General features: G+C 31.2%; 1 protein-coding gene across 1 annotated transcript; it reads right to left on the bottom strand.

Annotated features, from left to right (window-relative positions):
• Positions 1-573: 573 nt before the first annotated feature.
• LOC115877056 (ubiquitin carboxyl-terminal hydrolase CYLD) lies at positions 574-22230 on the bottom strand. Its single transcript, XM_030893128.1, has 14 exons — positions 21570-22230; positions 21294-21504; positions 21025-21239; positions 20812-20975; positions 20577-20752; positions 9980-10141; positions 9680-9918; positions 8526-8741; positions 8081-8293; positions 7748-7967; positions 7375-7582; positions 4859-4989; positions 4552-4633; positions 574-1206 (listed from the first exon to the last, which is right to left on the bottom strand). Exons 1-14 carry the CDS (start codon positions 21996-21998, stop codon positions 1092-1094), a joined length of 2781 nt encoding a protein of 926 aa, XP_030748988.1. The 5' UTR covers positions 21999-22230; the 3' UTR covers positions 574-1091.
• Positions 22231-22325: the final 95 nt, after the last annotated feature.

Here is a 22325-nt window from a genome sequence, read left to right as displayed (position 1 = left end):
TAAATCCAACGGTTTCCGAGATACCGAGTTTTGGTTTTGAAATGTTAAACTAAAATTTCCAGACTTGATATTATAATCTCATTTTATACATCTAGAAATGCTACTTTAAAAACTAACGTCAACTATTATTAAGTTTCACAGTTTTCACAGAATGGCATCGTTAAATAAAACCGAACACATAGAAATTAATTTAATCAAATTGTTTAAGTGATATTTTCAAAAGTCAATAACCCGGAAACGGGTGGTTTCAGGTTCATTGTGCGTATTTATATTTTTGCTCAGAATTGAAGGAAGAATTGAAATATGCAATAATATACAGGATGTTCCATTTAAAAAAAGGAAACTTTGATGTGCCACGACTTTATGACCGACCCTGTACACTTAAACTTATTACTCGCTACTTAATAGATATTTAAAAACCCTATAACTTTTATATTTAACTTTTTGCGGTACCTCGTATATTTTAACCAATAATCGACCGTTTCCATACATATGTATCAGCGACCCTGCAACTTGACGCTGTTTTTTTTCCATTGTGGCCAAGGTTGAATTCAAAATAAAACAATTTTTAAACAAAATTTTGCAACTAGTAAAAAATAAACTTAAGATTGGCCAAAAAAACTAAACGTTGAACAAAACATATAAATAAAATTTATATTGAGGTAGTGAACGCAAAAAACATAACAAAAACAATGTCTCCAAAGCTTTATAGTTGCTATTCTTTGCAAGATCTTTGAGCGCAATTATCTGAGACACCCTGTATTATTTTCCCGGCAAATAGAAAAGAAACAAAACTAAAACTTTTAGTTTCTCAATAAGGTAAGAACTATTCTTACAGTGTTTTTTTTTTCGATAGGCAACATTAGATTCTTTTCATTCACCACTATATTCACTAGAGCAAAAGTAAAGAAATATATACATACCTATACTTAGAATAAAAACACAACTAGTTTGAGGAATGTGGATTATTATAAAAACCAATATTTTTTTCTAATTCAATATCAAAAGATTAGACCTACTTATTAACTCTTCTCTACTTTTGCTTGGTGTATTATATAAATTACATAAGTATTTATATATACACAATCTATTTATCTGTACATCATAACGTCTGAGCTTTGGTACATGCAGATGTAGGCGTCGCAAAGCAGCCTTTTCGCATGTTCGGGAAGGTGTCTGTCTAAGGGAAATTCTTCGTGCAGCTGCCTACATTTGCAGAATAAAAAAAAACGTTTAAATAGCGACCGTTCAGCCATTGTGCAACGTTACGTCATCATTATTTGTCAAATATGAGTTTTAGGGTGTCTGAGATCAGTTCATATTGTTTAGAAAATTTTAAGTACGTTCCTATATTACTGATTGAGCGAGTTCCGTTTTTTTCCCGGCATTTAATATTTTTTTCTTCAACTCTTCATCGGTCACGATCCCGTTAATTCCGATTCTTTAGACTGTTGAAATTCCTATTTCTAAAGCATCAGCAACTCGCTATACTCTGTTTTTTTTTTCTCAGATAAGATTTCGACAGACGATGACAGAAGAAAAGCAGATGACGTCCCATACCAATCTATTTATTTTACTAAAAAAAGTTTCTAATATTTTTTTAAGTTAACTATGGATGGGTTTAAATATACATCCGTCATGCGCCGTCTCTTGTTTTTAACCAGTTTTACTGGTTTATTTCAAAAATGACAGATCATAATTCAATTTTATTGGTTTGACGGAACGATGAACGACAAACGGACGCCGATGCGTATGAACTCGCCTTTAGATTTTCGAGGCTTGTCAAAGTCTTGCCAAATTATAGGTTATAATTGTGTCAACTTATGTCAAATATCTGCGTTTTGGAAGATGATGCATTTTGATTCAAGTTATTATGTGTGTTTTGTGTCTTTTAAAGTCAAGTGGAGGAAAAATCGAGGGAAAGTTAACTATAGACCCAGAGCACAGTTTATAGTTAATACTCGCTGCCCAGGTAGAAAGTCTTATACACCAATAAAGTTACCATCAATAAAGTTTGTATACCATCTCGTATATGCTACAAGGATCGTACTAAACATACTACTGGAATAGCTGTAAAATAATGACATCACACGATACGTAAATAATGGATTTTAGTACTGCAGAAAAATAATGTCTAAAGATACTGGTTTAAAAAATTAAGATTAAAGTTAATTAATCAACCTTTAAAGTATAAAATTTGGTAAGTGTTATTATTAATAAAATAGTTTGTTTTATTTATTCCTGTGGAATATTACAAATTTGTATTTGTACATAAGTTATATTGATAAATAATAAATGCGGGAAGTTTCTTGAAGCTTGAAAGTAAGAAATAGTTCTTTTTTACATTTTTTTGTTAACCCACCTTTTTTTTAATAAAATAACTCGATTACATTTTTTTAGTTTTACACAGTATTTTTTCACAATATTTTGAAGAAAAGAAGAGAAATCACTTATCAGTCAAATTTTAAATATATTAATTTCCTGCTATGCATTCCAGTTAAACCAACTTATTTCTTTGTAAAATAAAATAAAATACTTTGAAATTAAAATGACAGACACATGGATCTTGTTGTACAGACTATATATTATTTTATTTAAAAACGTTATCAATTTATATTTTACATAGAAATATTACACCTTTGCATTGTACTTACTTCATATACGGCGTCCACGGACAAGAGTGTTCAACCGGCGTCTGTTTTTCGAGAAAAATAATTTGTAAACTTAGCAATGAGCCCTTGTTTATTTTGATTACATCTTTGAGGCATTTTTGAAATAAAAAAAAATTGGAATTTTATTTGACACGATGTCCGTCAATAAAATTCTCTTCTTTTTCTTCTTTCTCAGCCTGGTTCCATCCAGTGTTGGATATAGGCCTCTTCTAGGTTTTTCCATGCTTCGCGATCTCTAGCCAATCTTATCCATTGTCTTCCCGCCACTGCCCTGACGTCATCGACCCATCTCTTTTTTGGTCGGCCTACACTTCTTGTTGTTCCCCTAGGTCTCCATAGGATTACTTTTTGGGGCCATCGGTCTGGATCCTGTCTTGCCACATGTCCTATCCATTGCCACTTCAGACTTGCCACTCTTTTAACGACATCTATTAATTTTGTTTTTTGACGTATGTGGGTATTCCGTATTTTTTCCCTAATGGTGACTCCCAACATGATTCTTTCCATGGCTCTTTGTGCTACTCGTAGTTGTTCTGCTATTTTTCGAGTAATTGCCATAGTCTCTAAGCCATACGTAAGCACAGGTAGAATGCAGTTGTCGTAAGCCTTTTTCTTTAGGTTCATGGGCACCTTTTTATCCTTGAAAATATCGCTCATATTTCCAAATGCTACCCATGCCAAATGGATCCTGCGTTTGATCTCCGTATTTTGGTTTTCCTTGCCCAGCTTGATTTTATGACCTAAATATATATAATGGTCTACGTTTTCAATAATAACGTTGTCAACCGTAATGTTATGGATATTGTTGTTCATTATCTTGGTCTTCTTCAAGTTCATTTTAAGGCCAATTTTCTGGGATTGGTCATTTAGCTCATTTAGCATGCTGTTTAGTTCTTGAATGTCGGTGCTCAGCAAGACAATATCGTCTGCGAACCTCAGATGGCTAAGGTGTACCCCATCGATGTTTAGACCTCTATTTTCCCATTCTAATTTCTTGAAGACATTTTCCAGTGTCAGTGTAAATAACTTGGGAGAGATGGTATTTCCTTGTCTCACGCCGCTGCCGAGTAGTATTTTTTCTGTTTTGAGGTTATCATCTAATTTAACTTGGAAGGTTGCACTATCATAGATATTTTTAATAATGGAATAATATCTGGAATCAATTCTCGCATCCTCCATTGCAGCTAGAAATGACCAGGTTTCGATGCTGTCAAAAGCTTTTTGGTAGTCTACAAAGGCCAAATGTAGAGGTATATTGTATTCTATTGTTTTTTCAATGACTGTTTTAATTGTTTGTCGATGATCGATGGTACTAAAACCTTTTCGAAAGCCTGCCTGTTCTATTGGCTGATAGGAATCTAGTTTCGTAGACAGTCGGTTGTTGATAATACTAGTGAAGAGCTTGTATAGATGCGAGAGAAGGCTTATTGGTCTATAATTCTCTATATTTGTAAAATCTCCTTTTGTGTATAATAGCACAACTTCTGCGTTTTTCCATGCGTTAATATAAAGATAAAATTATAGCCCCAAATCAAATGACAATGATAATTACTGAAAAGAATATGCAGTAATTTATGAAATGCATTAATTATGTCACCAATCTCTTTCATCTGGTTGACAAGTGATTGAGAGAGTTCGACAATATATGACGTAACGTTGAACAATGGCTGAACATTCTATACTTTTCACAAATACCGTATGATCGAGTAAAAACGGCGTCAGCGATTGAGGTCATGAAATAAAGATCGCTGTCATTTTATATGTAAAATTATATGGGAAATGTCATCGATCGTCATTTCCAAGTCTACTGGACGCCGTTTTTTTTTCGATCATACGGTCATAAAAGAACACAAAGTATTATTTAGACATTTATTCTTACCGGCAAGCCGTTTCCTCTGAAAGCCAGTGAGAAATGTCAGGACATGCAACCATCTCTGGAATATTATATCCATTTTTCTCACCTAAAATATATATTTCATTGCTATAGTGTTATATTTTGACAACAAGTAACAATATTTTCTTCAAGTTTTGTCCAAAAAAATAATATTTTTTTTAAATAACTATAAATCCTCACACTATAATAAAATATTTTGTTTTCGATGCCCTTTATATCAATATTTATAGATATCTAATTTATTAAAAATGTTTCTTTTAACGCTGATTATACAGTGTGATGTTCTGCTCACCTTTCCGATCCGCCATCGAATCGAAAAAACACCAAGGAGCCTCGTGGCCGACACCGCACTTAACAAAAGTTACATAATGGGAAGTTTCTATACAAATCACAGCAAAAAGTTCCATAAACAATCTCGGAGGCCTAAAAATATAAAAAAAATATTGATTAGTGTCTACTGGAACCAACTGGAAGACAGCTATATGATAATGGCAACACAATTTCCAATGCACCTGATCAACTTTGATTGTGACGGATTTATGAGATAAATCTTAACTTAAAATTGACAAACGATATATTTATTATATAATTTTTTAAAGATTTTTACGTTTTATTTTTAATTTAATAACTAATATTTTAGTAATTAATTGATTTATTTATTTTATAGCTTATTTTATTTATTACATATTGGAAAAAACTAGTCCAGTATGAAGATTATTCTAAGCGTTATTATGGGTTATTTATTTATTTATTGATGTACATCGTACAACGCCATAAGTGGTAATAACAAGGTGCTATTAATGCACCAACTAATAATCACAGAATTTAATAAAACTAACGTAGAAATAACTTTGAAAGTGGTATAACGTGCTTATCAATCAAACTTACTTCTCTGACTGCAGTCAAGGGTAATAAAAGACCTTTATTGTGACGTTCTCGTTCAAAATAATTTATCAGGGAAGCTACAAGCTCTTTGCTTCGACTGTTGTTGCAATACAAAAAACTCGAAAATTTAGTTCTTAAAAGAACTGTTTGTGCTTACATTTTTAAAAAAGACTATGAAAACAGAGGAACGAGAATTACTCACAAAGATTCAACAGCAACACAATATGATACAAAATAATAACTGACTTTGGGATAATTGTCAAATAATAAACGACAATATTGCTGAACACGGCGCAATGTGACCAACATAGCGATAATAAAATTCGGTTTAAACTAATTTTTGCAGCTTTAATCTAAATAAAATATCTGTTACAATCATTTGCTCTATAAAGTAAAATGAAGAGCTGCTCGGTATCTTAAATTATACAACAAATTTAGACATTTTGCCAAAATTTCATTCAGTCAAGTTTATAGACTTTAGTGTCAATGTCGATATGATTGATGACGTGCATCGGAAAATGTTTTGCGATTACCGTACATTACATATTATGTTAAAGGACAAAAGGACGTATAGTATTTCCAAAGTAACAAGTTTACAAATAATAAAAAATATCATTCAATACAAATCAATTCAAAAAAATTACAAATATAACATATATGGACATTGCAGAACACAGGCGTATCGATATAATTTTACAAAAGGAAAATTGTAAATGGATAAAATCATGTAAGAGATATAAAATATTAAATACTAGACTTTTAACCAGTGTGTGAGATGATCAAAATTTTAAAATTCAAAATTATTCATGATTAAACATCAACAAAAAAGTCGTTGACCGCATATAGGGCTCTCTCCAGTAAGTATGATTTTAGAGCTTTGCGAAATGCAGGAAAGAATGGAAGTGACTTTAGGTGGCCAACTGAGAATGGACGCCGGCTGTATCTCAGAAACTACTTATCGTATAACTTTGGGAAACAAATTCTAATAAGTAAATCGACCAAGAGAAATCGCTGGAAATTATTTTCAAGTTCGAAAAATATCCGCTAGAGGGCCTTTCTCTGATAGCCAATCAGAAAACAGGGTTTTTCTCAAAAATATGCAGGTGAACAGGTATTTTAAATATTACTACTGTAATCATCAAGAAATTTGTAATTTTTATGATATAGAGTGTTTTGTTCTATCTCATAAAATAAAGTGGTGGGGGAAGGTTAAACTAGCTTTTATTAAAATAAGGATAACTCTGGTTTAGGTTAACCGATTTAAATAAACTAGGGCTCGTTTAAAAGAGCTTTTCTTCCTTAATGATATTCAGTATAAATTTTGTTTCCATAATTTTTTTCGTGGTAGCTAGAGGGCGCTGTTTGACATCATAACAGATATTGCGCTTTTCCATAAGAAATTTAAATAGGAGGCTATATTTCTCTTTGCACAGTTAAATAGCCCCCTAGCGGACATTTTTCGAACTTGAAAATAATTTCCAGCGATTTCTCTTAGCCGATTTACTTATTAGAATTTTTCTCCCAAAGTTATACGACAAGTAGTTTCTGAGATAAAGCCGGCGTCCATTCTTAGTTGGCCACCCGGTACAGTATTGAGTCTTTAACTAGTTCTGAGCTCGGTGTTGGCAGATAAAGATCATGCTCCGCATTCCTAAGTGGATAGTTGTGAGATGGCCTTTCCGGACTAGCAGATATGTGCTTACGGATTAAGCAAACGGATTCAAAAATGAATCAGTAAGAGTCTGGCAGTGAGTTCTACTGTTCAGTCCCAATAAATATCGAACTGCTCTCTTTTGAAGTTTGAAAATACGAAATACGATCAAACCTTGTGGTTTGGTTTGGCACAGTAAGAGTTGGTTTGGTTTAGTATGGTACGAGTCTCATACCAGTCCAATTGAATTAAAGAGAAATAAATTATCTTACCTGCAATGTTCCTCCATAGTCAAAAAATCAGGATTAACCGCCAACTCTCTAGGTTTGTGCCTCTGTCGCCTTTCGTGTTTGTGGGCGGTTTTCAGACAATTCTCGCAAAAGGCCGTACTTTCTAAGCCCGCTTGATTCGTGTATTCAGAGAAACACTCCCTGCACTCCCATCGAGCTAGTTTACCACAAACAATACACAATCTAGGCGCTGAAAATCATATAATCTATATATTAAAAAACATAAACAAGTGAAAATTAAAAAGAAATTAAAAAATAATCATACAGAAAGTTTCAGGCTTTTTAGTTTTACCTCATTAAGCAATAGTTATCAGGTGGTAACTGTTAATTTTGATGTTTTATGATATCTACTTACAACCTTCTATGACGTCTGTAACATCAAGCAGCTGAGAGGGTAAAATGCGGGGATACATTTTGTAATTCTTCCCGAATCTGGGCATCTGCACAATCAGACAAGAGGGCACTTCTTTCAATTTTATATCGCTCGTTAGGAAACTTTGCTCAAACAGTTGTTGTACGGTAGGCAACGTGAGCTCGGCATTTTTTTCAACAAAAAGTTGATAATGGAACGTCTCCTAAAATGAAATCAAAATATCATAGAATCTATATAGTATGAAGACTGATTTTCATGATAATAAATACAAAATACATTAAAACCGAAGAGGAAAAAATAAAAGTTAAAACTTACTTGTCCAGAGTTAAGTTTCAAAAACGGTTCAGCTTTCAAAATTTGAGCAAGTAACGAATTCAAAAATTCCTCTGGATCCTTTTCTTCGCTTGTTAAGCCCGACACTGAACTCAACCTATCCAAAAGTTTTCTTAGTTTCATCACGTTATCCGCACTTACAAACAAGTTTTTCCTCAAAGGATTAACGATTTCTTCTCTCAAAACTCTCTGGACCTGAAATAAATCCACTTTTATACCTTGTTTACATAAATAAACTTTGTAACTTTGAATTAAAAAATTCAGGAAGGAACATATTAACGAAAACTTATGACAGGACAGAGATCTACCGCACGCTGTACAACTATTTAATGTCTTTTCATGATGTCGAGTCCATCTCTAATGCATGTATACAAGGATAACATTATGCTTCTTCCTTAATCTCTTTATTCAAAGCTTTGTAAATTACCTCCTCATAATCCGCTATGTCGTTTGCGTTTTTCGGCCGGAACAACAAGCTGTCAAACACTGCGGTGTAGGTGAACATGGCGAAAAGTGTGACGTCCAGATAGCAGGAATTGTGGTGTCCTTGAATGCCGCGGTACTTTCCGCACACCGCCTCTACATCTTCCTCTGTGGGCATACAGAGCGGCGCTACTGCTCCTGGGATTCCCGGACAGTCGCACTAAAATCCAATACCTGTTTTAGTTATGAACTTTACACAATATCGTAGAAAGTATTTTTATGTACGGATTTTTTTGCGTATTTTAATTTGAATTCAAGAGTTGATCCCACGTTGGGCGCTAAATGTATAAAAAATGACCCCACGTTGGGCGCCAAATGTATAAAAAAGTGACCTCACGTTGGGCGCCAAATGTATAAAAAACATCTACATGCCGAACACGTTTAAAACAGTTTTAACAAATATTTAAAAAAAGTAATGCTGCTTTAAGGACGTTTAAAACATTACAGCAGGGTTGCTAAGATATCGAAAGGTACCAGAGAGAATAGTTATAAAGAATTAATTAAAATTTGTACTTTCTATATATCATTAAAAGGTCAGTATTCTGAAAATAAACATTTTCGATTTATGCATGCAACACAAGTTAAAAAAACATGGACAAATGCTTAAATTGAAAATTCTTCATACTCAATCATAATCTAAAAATTTATTTACTCTTTCGTTTAGTCCTTTTTTGTATCAACTCTCTCAAAAAATCCGAAATATTCGGAATTTATCCGATATACGTATATTATAAACGCGAAAGTTTGTATGTATGGATGTATGTTTGTTACTCTTTCACGCAAAAACTACTGAAAGTATTTTAATGAAACTTTACAATAATATAGCTTATACATCAGAATAACACATAGACTATAATATATAAAGATATATTGTATTAATTGTCCAAAATACCATGAGAGCAATAAAATAACAGACAGATTTGAAAACTCTATCACACGACTGTCACTCTTTATTCATTAACTATCAATTACAACTAGACACCTGTAATAGGTACCTTCAAATATTACACTTTATATTAATAGAATTCGAATTGTATGCGGACGAAGTCGCGGGAAAAAAACTAGTATAAAATAAATATACAGTAAAGGTAATCTTACCACTTCTGTTACAGCTGCTTGGTGTACAGGCGTCGGAGTTCCATCCTGAAACCGCGAATCCTTATGACACCGTTCTAAAGGAACGAAAAAAGCTTTGCCATTGGCACAGGAAAACAACCTTTCGTTATTGTGCGTGCCATCTGTTAGAGTTAGAGGCAGATGCGTGGCTTCCTCCTCTAACTCTATACCTACTAGAGTAAACTTAGCTTCAGTGTCAAAGCCCATCCATTGAATCACACCTGTGAAAAGATTTTTTTTTATATTTAAGTGAGTTCTTATAAGATTAAGGAGTGTGCTAACCGTATAGTGGTTCTTCTGTGACGTCGGTATCTACTTCTACCACGCTGCCTACGACCAAATCGTTCGTGGACCCCGGTAATGGGTCTGTGTATTTAGGATTTTCGTTTACGTAAAATGTGGCTGTTGGTTTGGTGTGTAGCTCTTTCGGATGGTATTCGGGTTCTGAAAAGAAATGAAGATTCACGTGTAGTATTGCGTATTGAGGGAAATTTTAATTAAATTTTTTAGTTTAATTATAATACAGCAATGTTGCACTGACTACAAATCAACTGATTTATGCTAGAACGTTTCTGTATTTACTTATTTCTCTGAGACAGAAACTGTTTGAAGGAACTAGATGGAGGATAATGTTTTTGGTTGATTACAAGGATATACAGGGTGGCACCTCTCATACGCCGCGGAAGCTGCAAGGGAACGGTAGTTTATGTCGAAATGAAATTTTGGCAGCATATGTAGGTTAACTGAAAGCATTTTATAAAAATATATAGAATTATACAGGCTGTCCCCCCAAAAAATACACATCAAAGTTGAGTTTTTCTAATTGAACACACTATATATTAATTTATTTTCGGATTCTAGGAAAAAAATAAAGGTGAGTTTTATTAAAGAAGCATATACCTAAAATCTAAGGATTTTGATATATTTCACATTTTGTGAAAATAAAGAGTAAATTTTAAATTTCGATACAAGCTACCTAAATTTTAGTTGACCTTGTATAGCCTGATATTCAATTATAGTAACCATTATATGTTAAACCAAATTGAAATTTGACACAAAAAGTTATGAGACAAAATTAATATGGAACATTAGTAACTTTTAAAAGCAAGTTTTTTACCTAGATTTTATCAAATAATAAAGATCTACTCAGATCAAATCATGTAAATGAAAATATCTATGAATATCTTGGTTTGAGAGGTAGGTAACATTAATAGTATTTTGAAGAGACATGAATTCTCCATTGAATATCGGAATAATAAACTGGGTGTTCCATTTAAAATAAACGAGTAACATGCTTTTAAAGGTGACCACTGTTCAATATTAATTTTGTCTCACCTTGTATAACTTTTTTTTATTAAGTTTTAATTTGATTTAAAGTAAAATAGTTAATTTAACTACATATTAGGCTATACCGGGTAAATTCCAATTTAGGTAGCTTTTATTGTAATTTAAAAATTAATCTTTATTTTTAGAAAATTAAATTAATTTAATAATAATTATGTAATTACATTTTAGTGATATATTTCTCTTATAAAACTCACCTTTAATTTTCTCCCAGAATCCGAAAATCAATTAATATTATATAGGGTGTTAATTTTGTCTCACCCTGTATAACTTTTTTTATTAACTTTTAATTTGATTTAAAGTAAAATAGTTAATTTAACTACATATTAGGCTATACCGGGTAAATTCCAATTTAGGTAGCTTTTATTGTAATTTAAAAATTAATCTTTATTTTTAGAAAATTAAATTAATTTAATAATAATTAATTACATTTTAGTGATATATTTCTCTTATAAAACTCACCTTTAATTTTCTCCCAGAATCCGAAAATCAATTAATATTATATAGGGTGTTGTGAAAAAAAACACAACTTTGATATGCAACTTTTTTGGAGACACCCTGTAGAACTCTCTATATTTTTAAAAAGTGCTCTGAGTTAACCTACATATGCTCACAAAATTTTATTTCGATATTAACTACCGTTCTCCTTGGAGCCTCCGCGAGCGTATGAGAGGCGCCACCCTGTACAATAATTCTTCTCCAACAAAAGGATGCACGATCTTAAGAGCGAATTCATTGGTCAGTTGACCGAGATGTTAAGACATGAGATGCTCAAACATACATACTTGGAGATCGTGGACTATCTTTCTTCCGATGGTGTCTATGATGGTTTTTTTGATTTATCTCTACCACAGATAACGGAAGTGGGTTATACTCCGAATCCAAAAAATCTTTCGGCGTTTGAATTCGCGTAGATCACATCGTTGTGATGGTGGTTTTTGTAGTGCATATCGTTATTGTTACTCTCCTGATGTTTCTTCGACTTTGACACACTTTTATTACCACAAAAGTTCAATGTCAAATTATATTTTCTTCTTTTCGTCAAAGACATCCTTTATATAACTTTATTTGCTTTGGGAACAAGGTAAGAAAAAAAAATGCAATTTCCTTGATATTTTAAAATAATTATCAAAATAAGTTTTTTAAAAAATTTTATTAAAAGAATTTAATTCAGTATAGTGAACATAAACATTTATAGAGGGTGTTTCAAAAAACAGGTGCCATCTCTCATTGGGATATTCCTCACGTAAAAATAAGATTTATTTTTTATATTAGCAAAGGTCTGATTCTGCTTTGTTTCGTAGCTACAGCAGGTTAAAATCTTAATTTTTTTTCGATTTATTATAATTTTCTTCCAAGTTCTTTTAGTGATTCGATAGTAATTTTGGGGGTAAATGTTACTATAAGTGCGACGTATTTTCATGCTAAAAAAGTGTCGACAGAATTACCAGAGACGTGCGTATGGGGTATCACTGAAATATTTTTCTAAAAAAAAAACATGTGCACCTCAGACTTTTTTCTCTTGTTAACACAATTGTGTAGACCGTTTAATGGCGATTAAAAGTTGTCTTTTGAAATTTTGTCGATTTCGATCTTCTTGATGAGTTAAACGCTATTTAATTAATTTACATTAAAACAATAATTCTAATACCAACCTTTAAAAAATTTTGATGTTATTAACTTGCCAAAATGTTAAATACCTAAGTACTCATTGATTCCTCATAAAAAATATAAAAAAAATCCAAAAATAAACATGTGTGCGGAAATGCATAGTTTTAAAATTATAGGATGTTAAAACTTTTAAAAAATAGGCCTTTGTAATTATCTTAAATACCATTATTTTTGTCGAGAATTTGCGGTAGGTAGCACTGTATATCAGTGTTATAAATTTTGATAAAATTTAGTAATAAATTACATTAAATAAATAACTTTTTATTAATTTTATTGTCATTAATAAAATTGCGTTTATCTCATCGAGGAGATTGAAATGGATAAAATATCAAGATACAACTTTTAATCGGCATTAAATAATGGCCTGCATACTTTTGATAATAAGAGGACACAAAAGTCAGTGGCGCACATGTTTTCTAAGAAAAATATTCCTGTGCACAACAGTATTTAGAAGGCAAGTTATAAAAATTTGGAAGAACTAATAATGCACTGACGCACACAAAAATCAAACAAATACTAAATTAAATTTAGTATTCGTTTATTAATATATTATTAATATATATATTAATTTAGTAAATTTCATTTATCAAAAGCATTCGATAGTCGTGGCTTAACGATAACCATTTAGTCGCACGGCGAGGTTGTCACATATGCTTTAGTATACAAATGAATGAATGATTTTATTCGAATGAAACCATTCGATAGTTGAAATCATTCATTCAGTAACCATTCGATAGTCTAATTCGTTCGATAGTTCCCATCGCTAGTTAGAAGTATAATTTAAGAAAAAAAAAACTATGAAAACGACAAAAAACGAGAATTACTCCCAAAAATTCAACAACACAATATAATGACTGACACTAGGATAACTGTCAAATAATACACGACAACATTGCTGAACATGGCGCAATGTGACCAACAAGGCGATAATAAAAATTGGTTTAAACTAATTTTTGCAGCTTTAATCTAAATAAAATATCTGTTACAATCATTTGCTTTATAAAGTATAATAAAGAGCTGCTTGGTATTTTAATTTAGTCAACAAATTTAAACATTTTTGCTAAAATTTAATTTACTCAGGTTTATAGGCTTTAGTGTCAATTTCGATGTGATTGATGACGTGCATCGGAAAATGTTTTAAAATTTCTATATACACGTTCCTGGTGAATATGTCAACACTTTTTTGGCATTAAAATATGTAGCACTTTAGTAACTTTTACCCTCAAAATTTCATTCGAATTGCTAAAAGCACTTGGAAGAAAATTATAATAAATATAAAAAAATACTTTAACCTCCTGTAGCTAGGAAACAAAGCAGAATCGGACCCATATTAACATAAAATAGTTATTTTTTATACAAGACGATAAAATTGTATTTTATCGTCGACCGACGATAAAATACATATCGTGAATTAATGTCGGGATACGATAATGCAATTTTATCGTCGTGTATAAAACAATTTTTTTTCCATAGCGAGTTACGTTTTAAAAAATATTCAGAAATTATTATTTCAAGGAATTTATTACGAGTAGAAAAAATATTGTGCTGGGTTGGTGTTGGTTTCTATGTAATTTGACAAATAAATAAAGTCTTTAGTAAAAAAAATCTTTAGTAAAAAAATTAATTTTATTTTTCAGAAACTATTAGAGACAGAGTTTACCAAAAATGCTTTTTATAACTACTAGTGGGTAAATGAATTTCTAGATATATTACGAATTTTTTTGGAACTTTAGTTTCGGAGATATTAATTTAATCGGACCTTTTTAAGAAAATTAATTTTATTTTTCAGAAACTATTTGAGACAGAGTTTACCAAAAATGCTTTTTATATCTACTACAGAAATGGCTCAAAACGAAATAAGTAAATTACTAACAGATATTCAGGCTGAGGCGACAAACGCCATATCCAAACTACTTCCATTTAAATCCCGAATAACTTATGAAAAGGAATACATCATTTTTCAAAAATGGAAGCAATTAAAAAACGTGCGAGAAGAAATAAAGTTTTTAGCCTATCCTCGCTGTTAAAATATCATTTAATCTACCCTTGCGGTTAAAGTACTATTTTTGATAAATATAAGTCAATTTTAACAGTTGCTAAATTTTATATATTTATGTGAGGAATCTCTCCACGAGAGATGATACATGTTTTTTTAAACACCCAGTATATTTATAAACCAAAAAAATAAAAATGTTGCACTCTTTTTCTTACGTAGGGATTCACATTTGAAACGCATACACTTCTGTCACGCGAAAAAAAAACGAACCCACACACCTAAGACATAACACGAAATAAAATTCTCTTAAACTCGTAAAAAACGATAAAAAAATTAGAGAAATTCCACTTTCTCTTGAAAAAAATAATGCGGCAGCGTATTTTGCCAAGAAATCCGCGATAAAACTGAACTAGGATAATCCAAAAATAGCGAAATCTAAAAAAAAGAAGGCGAGCGCGCGATTTCGACAAGTCGCGATGACTCAAAACGTTACAGGACGGTTATTTTTGGCGCTTCTGTATAGAGCACATCATAGGCGGGGGAAATCGTGGGTTAGAGTGCAGTGACGGCGCGCGAAGAACGGAAGAAATTATTAGTCAATTAACTTAAATAATAATTGACCCCCAGGGTTGGGTAACGACGCGTAGAAAATTAATTTTCTACGTGTATGTAGAAAAGTGCGTAGAAAATGTAGAATATTAAGTAGGAAATGTATAAAAATCTGAGAACAGGTCCAAAATTAATTTTGTATATTTAAAGCCGATTTTTTCTCTTTAGAGGTTTCTTCCTTTCTATTTCCTTTAAATTTTATAAGTGTTAAAACTGTAGGTAATTATTGGGAAAACTGGAAATCGTCAGATTTTCACCAAAATTGGTATACACCCTATTATGAGGTCGTAGATTACGAATCTGACGATTTTTCTTGGCGGTCTCTTACCGTTTTTCAGAAAAACAGAAAATTATTTCAACATCGAATTTTTCTTAATTTCTCATATTTAAAGGTTTTCTAGCACATATTTTGTTAGGTATTCAATAAACAATGATGTTATTGCTATTTTCTGTTACTTTTTTTAACCAATTCTATGCATAATAGACGAAAATTTGCTAAAATAAATTTGTAAACAATCTGAAAATGTTGAGTTATGTGTTTCTGGCATTTAAAGCAACCTTGCCAATGCTAAACCTAAATTTAGCGTGTTTTTTTCGCTCATTCTGGGATTACGAAAGGCGGTCGCCAGAAGAACGGCTCCTTCCCATAACTGCTATTTTACCAACGAGATCTGACTATTTATGGCCACGAAATTGCACGAAAGAGTTTTGATTGCATTGGTTACAACTTCCATGCGGAGGGAAGCTCCCTTCCAGGGAGAGCTCCAAAAAGAGTTTTCTTTCGTGCAACTTCGTGGTTATAAATGTAATATAACAATAAAAAAGATTAACCCCCTCTGCATAGAAGTTGAAACCAATGCAATCAAAACTCTTCCGCGTAACTTTGTGGATATAGGTAGGTATATTTAATTATTGTCGATCTCATAATAGGTAATTTATTTAAAAGCCCTAATCACCCGAAAAAATAGAAGATATGGCAACGTTGTAAAATTTCAAATTTCTAGATTAGCTCTAGAATATATTTGTCTCTCTCATCCTTTGAATAAGAACACTAAGGAAGGAGCATAATGCTATCCATGTATTCATGCATTGGTGGGCGGAAAAAGCGCCATAAAAGTACTCTAGGGTGGGGATCCTTGACAGTTCTGTTTGACGATTCATTTGACACATTTGAATTTGATTTGAAATTTTGTGGATTTGTCAGTCTTTACGGAGCTTATTTTATGTTATTTATTATTTATTCTACTACTGATAGTTGTATAAAGGTAGTAAATCTAGATGGAAATTGTGGCAGAACTTAAATTGACACTATCGCGATTTATCGAAACAGATTCTAAAATAGTTGGTTGTGTAGCGTGCGGTAGATCTCGGCAAAAATTGAGTGAAATAATGGAACAACTTTTCGCTAGTAAGTGACTATATAATATACATACGTGTAGTTAACCGATCATTTATGAAATTCACTTAAATTAACTAAATTATATATTTTTCTTGCATTTTAGCTTTTATTTATTACTTGTCAAAGATTAGATGTCAAAGAATTTAGATACGTTAATTTGACTTACCTGCTTCAGTAGCGTATCGGATGTTTGTGTTAATAAATACTTATTATAACTTATCTATTTTTATTAGAATTATATATTTTTATAACAATTGTAATAACTACCAACATTTATTCACAATGTAACATAAAACAACAAATTATTGAGTCTACCCCACGTCTACCCTACATCATAGTTTTACATTTTTTAAATAAAATTAGAACGACACTGATAAACCGGAATTTACGTCGGCCATATTTGAGGCCCATCGCGGTGTACCTAAGATTTTTGATATGCTCCTTCCTTAGTCTTCTTATTCAAAGCTCTCATCACATAGGAGAGAGAAACAAGGATATATCAAATGTCAAACTTCCATCTGGTCTCAATTTTCTTTGTTATTTCGTTAAGAAAAGTGTTTTTCAGTAAAATTTTGGACATTTTTCTATCCCCAATCAAGTGTAGCTTTTAGATAAACTATAATATAATGAAAATATAGTGAAATTATTACTTTATAGGGTCGAAATAAAGGAAAATTCAATGTTGAAAGAATTTTCCGTTTTTCTGAAAAACGGTAAGAGACCGCCAAGAAAAAAGTTCAGATTCGTAATCTACGACCTCAAAATATACGTGTGTATACCAATTTTGGTGAAAATCGGACGCTTTCCAGTTTTCCCAATAATTACCAAACTGTAATATGTGTGCGCGCGCTATCTAACTCCCTGAAGATAAGAGACAGTAATCCATCCGAACACTATAAGATTATTTTTTTCTGCTTAATCTGAAGACCATACAGAAATGTCTGATTTTTTTTCTTTTAAAGTTTTCGTTGATTCTTTTTTTTTTAATATTACCCTATTTTACCATAGAAAGCCTGTGGTTTCATAAACTATATACACATAATAATAATTATTGTCGTTTGTAGTTCTTACTTTCATTATGTTAGATGTTAATTTTTTTTTGTTGTTCTGTTTGAGTCTTACCGAAGCTCACAGAATTACATAGAATTATTCTATAAACTTTGATCTCACTATTGAAAACTTTCTAAGCATTTTCGGACATATTTTTATACCAACTTTTTTACTTATTTTTATCTGCAGAATATGCTGCCGAAGTTTGAAAACCGAAGTTTGAAAAAACCCTACGATCGAAAAAAAAACGGCGTCCGATTGGTTTGGAAATGACGATCGATGACATTCCCCATATAATTTTACATATCAAATGACAGCGATCTTCATTTCATAGCCATCGCTGACGCCGTTTTTTTTTCGATCATACGGTATATGGTAAAAGCCATCGATCACCATTTCTAAGGTAACTTAACGCCGTATTTTTACATACAAAATGTGCAAAAAAATTCTATATGAATGAACTCACAATTTTCTATCCGCTTTGTACATAAATTAGGATCTCTTGACGCATGAAACTTAAACACATGTACACCTGATTTCCGAGAAATCTCACAATTGTAAAATTGACACTTATTACCAGACATTTTAATAATAATTATCACTAATCACACAGTTGTAATCAAAGACAGTCAAAGGTATACAGTATATTACCATCAAAGATTACCATATATTACCCGGCTTTTAAAATATCCATTAAAAACAAAAAGCAGTAACGACATATCTAAATCTTCTATCTTTGTCGCATATGGTTCGTTCCTGTATTATTCTGTGATAAGGGAAGGAATAGAGATTTTCTGTGATAAGTGGTAAAGCTAGGTTTTCATATGTACAAATTTGGCAAACTTTCCAGGAAATTCGGTCATATTTTCATTATAAAATTATTTATCATAAACAAATTTATTGTAAAAAAAAAAAATTTGAACGTATATTCAAATTTTAAACGTTTCAATTAATAAATAACGTAAATCAATTTTAAATTAAATTTAAGAAAAAAAAATCAAAATTAATAAAACGTAAATCACTTATGAACAAATCATTATTTTAATTTCAAATTTATATTTCGAAGTTATATTACAAGTTATTTACTGTTGTCTTATACAGAGTATATCAAGACAAATGCGAAACTTTAAGGGGTGTATTCTTTGTTATTTGTCAACATTTTTAAAATAAGCTGAAGAGGTTGAAATAAACTATTTCTAATATTCGTTAATTTGACAAAAAACTGGAGCAACGATATGGAAAAAATGGATAGATTTGTATATTTAGAACGTTTTTATGACTTGCAATTTTTTGTTTCGAAAAGTTTCCGGAATACAGTTCGGACCACCCTGTATAATAATGCTAATAAATGTAATTATATCTATGCTATTATCTCTCCAGAAAAAAAAGAATGAAACTACAGCAAAACGTATAAACTGTAGTAATAAATCTAAATGTAAATAATCTAAATTAAAAAAACATTTTTTTTTGTAGTAAAAAGAATTTGCCAATGAAACAAAAAAAAATATAACTGACCGCAAGGCCGAGTAGGTCAGTTTCAGATCTGTACAGCATATAAACGATGAATTATTATAAAACAACCTTAGAAACGTGCTTTGAATTGTCAAACAATGTAAAATAAATTATTTGAACGTAGACACAAAGTGTAATAAATTAATAGATTTAAATATCCCATATAAAAAAAAATAAACTCATTTGGAATAAAAAACAAAACAAAAGAATGGTGTTATATTTTCATAATTGTCCCAAAAAGTTAATTTCAACTTCTACAGGGTGGCTCAAAAAAGTGCTAGTGCATCGGGATATTTTTTTTAAATGGAACACCCTGTATATTATTGCATTTTTGGTTTCCTTTCTGATAACTTAACTACTCAATCCTAAGGTATTATTAAATTTCTTTTGATAGCTTCTTAGATATTAACAAATAAAAAAAAATATGTTTTTAGCCTTTTAAAAAATTTATTAAAAATACAAGAAATGCCCTGGAATCAAAAGTATACTAGTTGTTTACTATAGTTAGTTGGCCGGTACTTACTTTGCTATAAATATCGTAATTTTAAATCGTACAGGGTGTTCAAAATTCCACGCCAAATTTTTTTAAATATGCATTTTTTTTTCGTTTTTTTAATGGAACGTCCTGTATATAGACGCAGAATTAAAAAATAACATTTACTGTATTCATATTAACATTTTTAACGGTTTCGCAGATATTCGCGGTTTTATGTCACATATGGTTCTTTCAACAGTAAATTTTTATCAAACCCACATATATGTAATAGCGCGAATATCTGCAAAACCGTTTAAAATTTTATAGTTCTTTAGATACAAATATGTTCATTTTTTAATTCTGCCTCTAACATAAAAATAATATACAGGGTATTCCATTAAAAAAAAACAAGAAAAAATATTTTCCATTTTAGAAAGTTTGGCGTGAAATTTTAAACACTGTATGATTTAGGATTACGATATTTATGGCAAAGTAAGTACAGACCAGTCTATAGTAAATACCGAGTATAGTTTTGATTTTAGTGCATTCCTTGTAATTTTAATGAATTTTTATAAAAAATATAATTTTTCATTTATTTATGTATATCTCTGAAATTATCAAAACAAAATGTCAATAATACGTTAGGAATATACAGGGTGTTCCATTAAAAAAAAAACATCCTGATTAATCCTGAGCAGTTAAAATATTTTCCTGAAATAGGCCCTACTACATACTTTAGGTAAGCAGTTCTAACAGATGCCCAACACATTGTTGCAGGAGTCTGCATAAAAAGGATAAAAAAGAATAAAATAAAATTACTTACTTCTACCATTTTCAACTTTCTTCAAGATTTCTCTGCTGCTTTCTTTCTCATTATTACTTTCACCTGCTTTAACTGTATAAAAAGTACTTCTCTTCATAGTTCCATTACCATCAATTAAATGAGATAATATATTAGAACTTCTGTTCCTACCAGTTCTATTTAGTGTACCATTTGAACTAAAATATAAACACTTTTAATACAAAACTATATTTTACACATAATCTATTAAACATACCTGGCTAAGCTATTCCTATTCTCAAAATTATTGTATTTGTATTCTTTGATGTTGTCATTTTTGTCCAGGTTTTTTCTTAAATTTGAAAAATTCTCGGGCTTGGTTACTTCGGAACTTGGCCAAGGATTCCCAATCAAATCATGAAGATTAATCTCAGACTTATTCTAGAACAATACCTATAAAACATATTATAATAAGTAAAATATCTCACACCTTTAATTTTTCGTTATTCATTAAATGACTTTGGTCTGGCTGAATAATTGTATTTTGATCAAAATCGTTATTTGTATTGACACTGCTGTTCATATCTAAGATGTTTTGCAGGGACAAAGAATTTTTCATATTGTGACTAAGATTAGTTGAGGGCATTGATATTTTCTTTGAATACTCCCCATATTTTGTTACTATATCTTCCCTCGGTAGTTTATCTAAAATAACACAAAATATGTCTGAAAATCAATAAATTAGGTACAACTAAATACCTAATGTTCCATTGGCGAAGCTAGATATATTTCTTTGCAATGAAATTTCCAAGTCATTTTGTTGTGGTTGCGGTACAGGTTTTTCTATAGTATCAGTATAAGATATGGGTATTATTCTTTCAATTGTTGTAAACACTGCATGTCCTGCATGACAGGTAAAGTACCTGATTCCAGCACACACACCATCACATTTATTACCTGGTTGTTTTTCCTAAGCACACATAACACGAAAATGTAACAACTACTTATATAAACACATTTAAAACAGGAACTTACATGTAATTCTAATCCGTAACAGTACCCAATTCCTTTAGCAAATCCAATATATCTAACTCTACCTAACTTAACTTCACTAGCTTCGGTGAATCCCACAATTGCATCTTTAGTGACTTTCTGTAGTTTTTCGCATAAAATTCTATTTTTTGTCAATTTAACTCGTTCCTGAGGTGAATGTATAGCAGATATATAATGTAACAAAGAATTGGGGACTGGTATTATACAGTTCTCTGTGACTGTGACAAAGGGTTTGGCCTCCCAAGAGTTATTCTCTTCTAAAAGACGCACTCTCAAAGTTCTGTTTCCAAGTACAGCGTCAATTATACATATTTGACCCACGAGAACCGTCCTCTGGTTCTGGTTTTTACTAATATCCTTGATAATATCATTTCGTATAAAAATACCATATTGGAACTCTTCTGAAGTCATTGTAATCCCGTTAAATTCACATTACAATAGGACCATATTAGGAAAACATGAACGTTAATTTTTAAGTTAAAACGTATTGTCATGTGTACGTTTTACTGTATGTGTATTAAAATAATCTTACTTTGTTTATATAACTCATATTTACTACGGGAAATTAAACGATTTTAAAAAAGAAAACATAAAACATTCAATCCAATATATGACACATAAGTAAACACACCTTTTGACGTTTTTAAATTATTTATGTAAATTATTCGTAAAGACTTATCTCAGACATTCCAACCAATAAATGTCAAATGTTATATATAATACGATCATATATAATAA

The sequence above is a fragment of the Sitophilus oryzae genome, unplaced genomic scaffold (genome assembly GCF_002938485.1).
Source record: "Sitophilus oryzae breed Bouriz unplaced genomic scaffold, Soryzae_2.0 scaffold_1442_pilon_pilon, whole genome shotgun sequence".
In the NCBI taxonomy this organism is placed as follows: Eukaryota; Metazoa; Arthropoda; class Insecta; order Coleoptera; family Curculionidae; genus Sitophilus; species Sitophilus oryzae.
This window is presented reverse-complemented; position numbering and strand designations above follow the sequence as displayed.